The 11,438-nt window shown below is 44.7% G+C and overlaps 1 protein-coding gene and 1 pseudogene across 1 annotated transcript; one reads left to right on the top strand and one right to left on the bottom strand.

The window, feature by feature from the left end:
• Positions 1 to 1,110: 1,110 nt before the first annotated feature.
• LOC109206573 lies at positions 1,111 to 1,697 on the top strand (annotated as a pseudogene).
• An 8,899-nt stretch (positions 1,698 to 10,596) lies between these two features.
• Positions 10,597 to 10,998, bottom strand: LOC109206572 (maturase K-like). The gene has a single exon (XM_019369406.1). It carries the CDS (start codon positions 10,996 to 10,998, stop codon positions 10,597 to 10,599), a length of 402 nt encoding a protein of 133 aa, XP_019224951.1.
• Between the last annotated feature and the right edge of the window lie 440 nt (positions 10,999 to 11,438).

Consider the following 11,438-nt stretch of genomic DNA (forward strand, 5'->3'; position numbering starts at 1 on the left):
CCGGGACTGAATGGAATCNGCCTGCAGCAGGCGTGGTCAGAGCACTCGATGGCTTTTTCACCTGGCGTATGGCCATACGTCACGGGCATCACGTCACCGGTCATATCGTTTATTATCATTACTCTCTAATAAACGAGGGGACTATCTGTATTAGGTGATACCCTTTTTTGCTTGAGCCCGACCGGGTTGGGTCCGGACCGGAGCAAATCGGGGCCATCGAACCCGACCTGGATGCAAGGTAGAACGACGGCCACGTCTACAACCGAGGTCGAGTCATTTCGAGACCGTTACAGAGCTCGATAGGAGTCACCACCGGATGGAGAAACACACAAGGTCGGAAGCCGGACTCGTAACGGATAACCAAGCGTCGCCGGATATCTCGCCCAAACGTGATTTTCTCAACCACTTCAGGCCATTAAGGCGTAATTACAGGGATCCACGATGTAATCAATTGACCTACCTTATTTTTACCCTTAATCAGAATGTATAAAGGGGGATCTCTCTAAATTCTTGAGGATCATCAAGCACAATTGTTCTAAGCAATATTATATTCTGCGATTATTTACTTTAACAGCAATTGTTGAGTCTTTATCTTTATTTTCCTTAACCTAAAAACCTTTTGTATCTTTTAGTTCACGGATCCTTAAAACCCCATATAAATTCAATTGTTATCCGGATTCGAGGGTAAACACTATTGGTTCTTGTGTGGCAACTAGTATAGATGATGAAAGGCGGGCCGCTCTTTCGGGACCTATTCTCTTAATAGACGACAAAACAAAATAGGAAAGGGGACGAGCTGACTGATGAGTGCCTTTTTAGCCTTTATTTAAAATAAAAGGCTCTCATATGGAGCTAACATGGCTGGCTACATACAAGTATAGCCAAATCAAGATGAGATGGGACGGCCGTTCAGAGGCTGCAGCGGGACTACCATAGGAAAGCCCGCCCCCGCTAGCTAACATAGAAAGAGATTCCCGGATAGCAGTAGTCTCTATGTGAATCTCTTCCCGACCGGCCAAGCCGAATCGGGGCACCACTTGGGATGGGAATGGCTCAGCCCACATGCATCATTTGATGAGAGCACTCCAGTCGCTTCCAATGATTGGTTTGTCAACCACGCTTTCTCTCCCTCAAAACAATGCTCTGAACACGAAAGTGTGCAGTTCCGCCCCCTTCTCCCATGCTGAGTCACAGGCAGCACCTCAGAAAGCACGGATGAGCCACATGCAGGGGAACTTGCATGTGTGGTTCTGGCCGGGGACCCCGGTATACTGTACTAATATGTGTAGGTTCCCGTAATTCGAGTGAGATTGTCATGGCGCAAAAGCAGATATGGTCCAGTATTCCCTTGTTCCCTGTATTGGTTATGTTCTTTATATCTCGTCTAGCAGAAACTAATCAAGCTCCGTTTGATCTTCCAGAAGCGGAAGCTGAATCAGTTGCTGGCTATAATGTAGAATATACGCGGGATGCGATCCTTAATAGTTCACTGTTGGCGGAAGCCAATGTCTCGGGGTCTCAGGGACTCATTCTGACTGAAACAAGGGGCGGGTCTTTACCAACTTCCAAATATTCTATTTTAGGGAAGCCAAAAAAGGTGAGCGCCTAGCGCGAAAGGTTGCTTTACTAAGTAAGATAAGGCAAGAAGCAAGGGCGCAGCAGCTGCACGAAGTTGCTTCTTAGCGCATCCGTTTTCTTGCTCGTTAGCACTGACTAATAAGATAGAAAGAGTCTTTCTTGCTTGTTTAGTAAAGTCTCGCTTTTTGATAAAAGTAGGTGCTTTCTAGGGTAGGGCACTTTTCATTCTTCATTCGAAACTAACAAGTGTCGGGTCGTGGATTTCTGCCTTGTTATCAAAAAGGAAGTTGGGTAAAGCAAACTCTCTCCTTGGAGGAGCACGGGCTTAGTCAAGTAGAACCGGGTTGCGCTGCTTGATGCTCCGATAACCAATCAGTGGGGCCATGCCGGTACGACTGAATATGCGTTAGAAAGGTCAATCCCTCCCCTAAGACACCAAAAAACCGGGGCGAACTTCTAAACCGCCCGCTTCCATAGAACAATATCGTGGCAACGTAGACCTAAGTGGTCATATTGGATCCTTGGGAACCATCACAAGTACGGCCGACCTATATATATTTGAACGAAAATGCCGTGTCGTCCAGCGGATCCTAGAATAAGGTGACTCGCACAGACAGCTGACTCCTTTTCAATAGAAAAGAATAGCCAAACCAACCCAGCTGGCTGGTCAATCTCAGAGATCTTATCGGCCGGCAAACCGAAGACGGACGACCACAGTCCCGGCCTTACCAGCACCAGAGGTGTACTAATCAATGAACCCACAAAACCAACTTTCTTTTATGAAAAAATAAACCAAGCCTAAGCGGTCACAACATCTTGTTGATATTGATTGAGGAGTTTGATGGAGTTTAGTTGACTGAATCCATCCATAAACATAGACCGCGGTAACCTTCGTAACCAAAGTGTCACGACAACATCCAAAGGTGACCTTTGTATTCTTATGTAGGGGGCAAGGAGGAGCACGTAGGAATGCCGACCACTACATAAGCCACTAGTGGCTGAGAGAAAGCGAGCAGCACCTTGTATAGGTTGGGCGGAGCTTAAAGAAGCAAGCCCCTATCAGAGAAAGCCATTGCGCGCTAGCCTAGCTAGCTAACGTTTTTCAGCTGGCTGTTATGTTAGTTGTAGCGCGCCTTCCCTCCTTCTCTGACTTTGGGAAGATTTTTCAATATTTTCTTATGATGACCTGGTCGAGAGAGTACGATACATCGGTGTAAAAGATTTCCTTTTTTCTGTGAGCTTAGTTTACTTGACCGAAGGGTGCAGTAGAACCTGAAGGAGAGGAATAAATACTTGGTCTATAATTTTGACAAAAGGAGGACCGCTATTGGGAAATATCTTCCTCCTCTTGGTCGTCATCAAAGAAGTTGACGTCCGGGGCTTCCTCTTTCCCTTTAAAATAAAACCAATGAAGTCCATCCTAAAGTTCAAAATCTACATCCAACACCAGAGGTTCCTGATGAGAACAAATTATAAGGCGTTGAAAGAAACCCTTAAGAAAGATGTCAAGACCCTCGCTGCAAAACATATTTTCACTAGATAGTAAGCCCCTCTTTGACTTTGATATAGAACACATAAAGGGGGAGAGTCACAGTCTCCCTTATTACCCAAACAATAATATTCATTCTAATAGATATCGGTAGTTGACAATAATATTCATTGTTTGGGTACGACCGGACAATAAAATTCATTCTAATAGATATCGGTAGTTGTCCGGTCGTACCTAAACAATAATATTCCAGAAGGAAATGCACCTAAGATCAAATATTTCGAGCCGGCTTCCGTAGAAAATTCAGACTTTCTTTTTGATGCTGCGATCACATAAAAACATAAACTTTGAGGCTCAATTGCTAAATACATGGTAATTGAATCATAAGCCGAGATCATAAAGAGCATACCACGAGTAGGAAGTGGAATTAATAGAATGGATTCAAAAGCATCAAACCTCTCTTGTTCGAAAGAATTGAAACACATCGAAATGGTACCAGCCGTACTTAATAATAGAAGGATTTGGCAGAAATATGTAAAATTGTCCCTCCTCAAAAGATTATTCCAGAATAAATGGGCAATAGTTAGGAGAGGTGCGCCAGCGGCGAGCAGAAGCAAGGTTATTAGATACCTCAGGAAAGCCCGGCCAGAACCACACGTGCAAGTTTCCCTGCATGTGGCTCGTCCGTGATAACTTCTTCAGATTTGCATGAACTAGTGGACCGATCACTAAGTGGGGATGCTCCCTCCAGCATGAGCGAACCCTTTCGGAACTGGTTAAGAATGGGCGGTACTATCCCAGCACGGATCCAGCCAAGTTCTATTGATCATGTCCCCTTCCCAACAATTATACCTTGTCTTGGGGCGTCTTTGGCTTTACGATAGAAAGCTCGCCGGAGAAAGACAGGTGCCGTAGGTAAGCTTTATTTGGCCCTTAGCATTGATTTCCCATAACGAATAGGCTAGCTCTATCTCTCAATTACCTATCCTGTGCTCGAGAAGGTCCCTCAGTTCCTCGGCAGCACCTCGAGGTGTATTTAGTTGTCTTACATGAGATGAGGGCTATTCCCCACTCCATGGCATGACACCTTTCGCTCATCCATTCCGCCCGTCCAGACGCGACACCCTTTCTCATTATCATCTACCGCCCTTTCTTTCCTTTGGGATATTCACGCATGAAGATCGTCGTATGTATGCTCGACTTCGGTTGCCGGTGCTATAATAGGTAGAAGTACATTATGGCAGGATCAGTCACCCGGGCAAACAACCCTCCTCCAAGAAGAATTGTGCTATGCCCCCCGATCCCTATAGAGCGAAAGAGCTGCCTGGTGATCCCTAGATTGCAGCACGTCCGGTCATTAACTCCTCGCGCCACTGTAATTGTTTCTAGGACTGACCGACACCTCACCTGCACAGGTACCTACGTAGTGTAGTCTCGGTCGCACATTCAACATAGCGTTCGGACTCATGTGCCCTCCAGAACCAGAGGTATTCGAGCCTGCTGCTTACGATTAGCCAGCCTTGCAGCGGCAAAAGGATTAGACGTCCCCCCATGCTACGGTTCCCTGCAGTCCAAACCCGGTGCCGCTTTAGGTTAGGGAGCTGGACGATAATTGCTCCTCCGCATCCCAAAGCGCGCTGCCCTCCTAGGCGCGCAACACTAAGTAATCCAAGCCAACCCACATTACTGGCTGACGGTGGATAATCATATTTCTTAGAGGTACTAAATACAACTCCATGAATGAGAAAAATGAAGGTTGCATTAAAGATAAAGATCTCTGGGGAAACTGCTAAAAAAAGATTGAACATGTGGAAGGATCCGAACGAATTCTACTTTCATTTCCCCCGTATGGAGCACTAAGTTACTTACTTTACGGTCTTTAGCAGGCAGGCTGCACTCTAGGCGGCTAGGAAGGCTCGCTAGACCAGCAGCCAGACCAAGAATGAATGTGTAATGATGGTGATTCCACACCAGGCTCAATAAATAATTGAATGTAGAAAGGGGATCCTAAACAAAAAAGGAGTCCATGACCCCTTTTTAGAGCATCTAAGGGGAGGTCGAATTCCAAACCTTTTCTCTCGAGTATACCCATTACCAAAAAATATACGTCACTTTGGGACACATGCGCATAGCCGCCGTGCGTGGCTAAAGGTCAACCAAAAAAAAGAGCTCAAACTCTTTTTTTTTTTAGTTCCACTGAGAAAGTCTTTTCTTATAAAAGACGCCACTCTACGAGGGAAGATGCAGATAAAAGGCCAATAGCCTGATGTCAGCTTCTATGGCATAAGCTTTAGATCTATCAACGAATAATAAACATTTCATAAGAAAAGAATTTTTTTTGTTTAAATCTCAAAGAAAGGTATAGGTGAAATTTGGAACAGTCATTTCAGTCTTTTTCTTCCAATTCTAAGAAAGAAAAATCCCGAAAAATCCGTCAATAAATGACGAACTCCATTATACAGATGATAGGACAGGGCTAAGGAAGTAATCTTGACGGAGATTAGGATGAGCTTTGATGAATAAAAGAATAATTGGTAGAAATTCTCATAGGTGAAGCAAATCAAACCAATTTTCAGACAAAGAAGATAAAAAAAAACTATAGTGGCTAGGAAAGCTCCGGAGATTCTATGGGAAATTGAAAACGTCGAAGTAAGCTGTGGCTTATAAATAGGAAGATAAGGAGATAAGGGGCGATGGATATTCATGATATTCAGAAAGATTTATGTTCATTCGCTCTGCTTGCAGAGCGGTATATCAAAAAAAGAAGCGACTACCTTACTTAAGCAATTCTTCTTCTTTCTTAGTTGAAGTTCCTATATTGGTTTTTTCTTTCTTTTATGAATGTTATAACTCCTAATTCTTTGGTAGCGGACCTCTTTGATGTTCGACCGTTATCGAACTCAACTATTCTACTGTACGGCTATTGTGATTGCAAGAGAAAGGAGGGATGGCGCCTTCCTTTACCATCTTATCTTAAGACGAGGTCGCTACCCCACCTGCTTTAGTCTCAAATTGAGGTGAACAGACTGGACCGAACCTCCCTACGTCAAGAGCTTTTGGCTCTTCATAAGAGAGCACCAGGTCGTAACACTGGAAGACTGCGCCGTTATTAGTTATTATTAAAATGATATAATTTCTTTGTATGCTTAGTCACTAGTGGCACAACCTACGGGCTAAGTAGCGCCTTAATGGGAGTATTTTTTTCCTCCGCGATAGTGTAATACCAAGACCAATAAGAGAGAATGGACTTCATCTATTTGGACAAAACCCATGCCCCCATAACCAGTCGTACTCTGACCAGGCTTCGAAAAACTTCGAGATCACCGAGTTTCTCGCTAATCGAGGGATCAAGAGCCTAATTAGGTCCCCTCACCATACCTTGTTGATAAGAGGTTAAGTGTTTACCAGTGGTTGCGCTTAACCAGATCCAAAAGGGGAGAGGACACACACCGTTCAGTGAGTGAAAGACGAGGAAATACCGATTCTAGTGTCTCCTAGGAGGCGCCGTGCGTCGAGTATACACCCGGTACCCAGCTTCCCGTAAACGATACGATAACGGAAGATCCTTAAACATAATAGCCCTCATTACAGGAACAAGGGATATGGAACTAACAAAGGATCTTAACATGTGACAGGAGACAGGAAAAAAGTCCTTAGTCACTCCGCATACGAAGAACCGCTTAGCAAACTCCAAAGCACCAACTGACGATACTAACAATTTCTCTAACAAAAATGGAACAATCAGTTGCAAAATTAGCTCGCGATAACGCTCAGCCACCCGCTCATCTCCGATGACGATATCGTCACCGAGGATAGCGTAGCATGTAAAAGGAAGTCCTGGACATACTTGGGCTGCTACAAACCAAATCACCAAATGGTGAGTTAATGTGAAAGCAGGCCAATCTCCATAAAAGCCCAATGGGGCTCCTATTACAAAACGAACTCTACTTCGAGGAAGCCGACGACGAGAATTTCGAATCGTCAGAAAAGAGTAGTAGGCATACTTTCACAATAGTCTTGTCCACAAGAAAATCAATGTTCGGCAACGGAAAATCATCTTTGGGAACATGCTTTATTGAGATTTCAAAAATAGATGCAAACGCGAACACGTCCATCTCTCTTGGGCACGGGGACGATGTTCGAAATCCAATCAGAATAATCTACTGCCTTAATGAAATCAGTATAATAGTAACAAGACAGCTGAAGAGAGAATGACGTAGACAAGAATCAACCTCTTCCCGGTGAGGTTTTGATGTATCGCAGAATCCGAAAAGCAGCTTCTAAATGAGATGATCTCGGCTTGTCCATATAAAAATCGGCTAATCACTCCCTCTTATGTTGTAAGTGTAAGCAATGTTTGGGCGACAATTAGTCAGGTAGAAAAGACTCCCAACAAGTCTCCTTGCAAGTAGATGGGTTATCCAATAACTCTCCTGCATCTGAGGCTAATTTTAGATCTTATTCCGGTTTGCATGTAGAAAGACCAGCTTTTGACAATAAATCAAATGAATACTTGCACTGGGTTCCAAAACTCTTTGCGACCTCATCACTTTAATCTCCAGAAGAGACTTTGAGTCTCCTAAATCTTTCATATCAAACTGGGTTCTTAATCTTCTCTTAAGCTCATTTATTGAAGCTAAGTCATTACTAGAGAAAGCAATGTCATCCACATAAAGCAGAAGAAGGACAATACCTGATGTCGACCTCCTTATAAACGTTGAATGATCCGATTTACTTATTTGAAAATCGGCTCCTTCCTCTACTCCTATTTCGGCTCTTATACATGCTGTTGTCACCTTTCAAACCAAGCTCTTGGTGCCTGCTTTAGCTTAACGGAGGCCGTAACATAAATCGCTTTCTTGAGCTTGCATACCAAGTTAGGATTCCTAGGAGAAGAGAAGCCTGGAGTTGGAGGAGTCTGAATAGAAACTTATTCTTGCCCCCTTCCCTTATGTTGTTGAAAGGCATTCTATTCTTCACGTCAAATTGAAATAAGGCCACCTTTTGATTGCAGCCAAGGCAAGAATGCCACGAATGATGTTTAGCAACCTGAAGCAAATGTTTTCCCTATCTCTAAAGGGGTTCGACTCAATATTCTTGAAGGAATCCTTTAGCTACTAATTTAGCCTTGTATCTATCTACCGAGCCATCTGCTTTATGCTCGATCTTGTAAATCCACTTGCAGCCAATGGCTTCTTTCCCTGCAGGCAATGAGACTAAATTTTATTATTTTTTTCCCGGGCATTGATTTCTTCCTGTATAGCATCTCTCCAGCAAGAATGATTGGAGGCTTCAGCAAATGATTCAGGTTCATGAGAAGATTGAACTGAGATGAGGTAAGCTCGATCTTTTGGGGAAAACGATTCATAAGCCTTCAACAGGATAAGAAACTTGAGAGGATCGACGAAGCTGAGAGCGGGATCAAAAATTTGAGGAAGCGACTGGAAGGGAAGCAACTGGGCTAGACTATTGATCTTCTGGAGTAGCCTGACCCTAGGAAAGAGACTGTAATCGCCGCCGAGAATAAACATGCTCTGCCGGGTGACAGAAATCCTCTGAGGTCAGCTGAACAGGTTGACAATCGGCAGAAAATGCTGAGCAAAGCTGCTGGCCTGAAGAGTGAGGCTAATCCGTAACATCAACTGCAGAAGAATGAGGTTCGAGTTGATGAACAGGAGAAGGCCGCAATACATCTCCATTATCATTCTCCCCCGGGGCTGATTAATTAGGTTAAGGAAAATATGAGGCGACCCTATTAAAGAGAGCATTAAGGATACATCGACTCTCTTGGATTTCACGTCATAGCATATATATACCCGGACTGATCATATCCAAGAAAGACACAAGTGGTTGCCTTGGGGATAATTTTTCTCTTAACTGCGCAGGAATATGAACAAAACACGTGCATCCAAACACTCGCAAATGCCTATTATAGTACTGCCCCAGTAAGAAGTTCGTGAGGTGCCGCTGCAGCTTGAATTATCATAGAAGAAGAGAAGTCGTCTTAGGAAATAACTTAAGAGACAGATGCCGCCGCTGCGAGGTGAGGGAGCAACTTGTCTGGTCTTGCGGTGAACTTACGAGTTGTAAGGAGTCTTGGTCTCGAGTCAAGCTGGGGCATCATTTCTTCTAGAATCTAAACAACTCAGTTGAGAGCTCCGTGACTGGTTCAAGGGAAGGTGAACCAATGATTGATAGGCCATTCCCTCCCTATCCGTCCATGATCCCTCATTCCACTAATCTGTTGTTACTGATTCATTCAAGGCATAGACTCTCCATGTCTTTGTCTTATTAGCGCAGGTGTTCATCAACGATGAAAGCTGCTGAACTTCAGACTCGAGTGGAGAAAGAGGGCTAGGCCCCCGGAGGGCTTTCAGGGACTGGGGAAGACGGGTGGATTATAGAGCTAGGGTAGGGGCAAATCGAAGGCCCATCGGGATTGGGCATGGACGAGCCTCGACTGGGCCAGCATTGATGAAAAAAGAAAAACTTCCCCCATCGCATCATTAACCGGTGTAGGATTCAAGATCAGGTCCAGGATTCGAGTCAAATCGACCTTCCCTCTCATCTCAGGGTGAGGCAAGGAATTGTTTCAAATGTTCGTTGTTCAATATCTCGGCTGCTCAAGAAGTTTAACTAGTTGCTCCTCCCACTCAGAGTGGATTCTAGGGGAAGGGCAGAGCCTCACCTTGCAGTAGGAAGGTGTTCGTTGTTGGGACGGGTTCAAACTGGACTGAAGGGAGGAGGAAAAAAAGAGTCCTCTCTTCCTGGTCCTATCGAACCAGACACTGAATACCTGGGGATTCATCACTGGCTAGGGCTTTCGAATCAAAGCATGGGCATCTGCTATTAAGAGGGAGCAGTAGATCGTCGATTGAAGAGCCAGGTCAGTAAACTTCTATTGGGACTTCTATTGATTATTAATTCGACTCTAGGGACTCCTAGCAGCAAACTAGTCTAAACAAAGGGGCCCAATAGAGAGGCAGGAGATGCAGGAGCCGCCAGCCGGATCGACCAACAAATGATAGGCCAGAGAGATGGGCTCATTCGACTAATCAGTGATCCCTGGGCCTACCTAACACAGATGTCCCTGAAATAGGGGATTGGTTGATCGGAAAGCTCAGGCAGGAGTAGGACATTCCATACAAATCTTTCTGATCCGCTAGCTGGTGGTCCTCTCCTTAGAGTCAAGTGGCTTTCAGCTCCTCTCAAATCCCATTTTTTCATCGACAGGTAGGGTGAATTCTAAGGTTCCTTATTCCGGTTGTAAAGCGGAAGAAGAGGGAGAATGGGCACAGCCCCACTAGCAGCCCGCGTTTCCGACCCGAAAGGAATGGAAAATGAAAGAAGAATCTGTGTGCCCTATCTATGGAGTGGAGTGACTATCCTTAATCTCCTCTTCCCTATCTCCCCCTTTTTTGCCTTCGGCTATTACCGGCTGGCAAGGCTTGGCCCAACATTGGATTTGTTTGAAAACTACCAAGGTGGCATTCATTCAATCAAATCTTTTATGCCTATGCCAGCCCAAACTAATTTCCTTTTTTTTGGAAAGGAAGGAATGCAGGGAAGAAGTCTTTCCTTTCCACTGGTTCTTGAAAGCTATCAATCCCCGCTTCTCCCTCTCGCATCGGTTCTGCATCAGATGATGAGCCCATGCGAAAACTTTCTCTTTTATTGGCGCCCGATAGGTAGGCTATTAGATTGAGTCGAAAGCCTACCAACGCATAAAGGTTCCGATTCGAGCGAGAGCCCAAACGGGTGAGGCGAGAAGATCTTGATCGAAAGCTCCACTGTTCTGAATAGTGAGAAAGACTTTTTGAAATTCGATCAAATCGATCGAGAATCTCATCATCTGTTAGGTGGGCCAACCGACCGACCGAGTTGGGCTGGGCGTCCATGTCACAGAACCTTTCTCTAGCCAAGAATCCCATTATTGATCGAATCGGGGCGGATCCAATTCATTGGCAAAAGAAAAATCTATCGTTTTAACACTCAGAAAAAAAACCTAGAAAAGAGGAAGAGTCACTAAGACAAGAGAGCTATAGGTAAGCAAGCAAGAAGGATAGGTGCAAAAAGGCGAGGCAAGGGGCTCTCCATCTCTAGGAAGATTGTGTCCAGGATCTGGTAATCTAAGCCTTGCTTCTTCTGGTCGGCTCGTATTAGCCTGTGCTTTATTACAGGTAGTCATTCCCCCGTTCCTTTAGTCTTTTCAAGGGTACTTTTTTCTTAAGTCGCGGTCATGTCTTGCCCCCCCAGTATAGTGACCGCTTCCATGTTTTCCCCGAATTTCATCAGTTCCAGGCTCAAGTGCCTGTTCATCCATCTTCATTCCAAACAAAGGCGAACATCTCCATTGAGTGACTGTAACTGC

This window comes from Nicotiana attenuata, unplaced genomic scaffold, assembly GCF_001879085.1.
Source record: "Nicotiana attenuata strain UT unplaced genomic scaffold, NIATTr2, whole genome shotgun sequence".
NCBI classification, from domain to species: Eukaryota; Viridiplantae; Streptophyta; class Magnoliopsida; order Solanales; family Solanaceae; genus Nicotiana; species Nicotiana attenuata.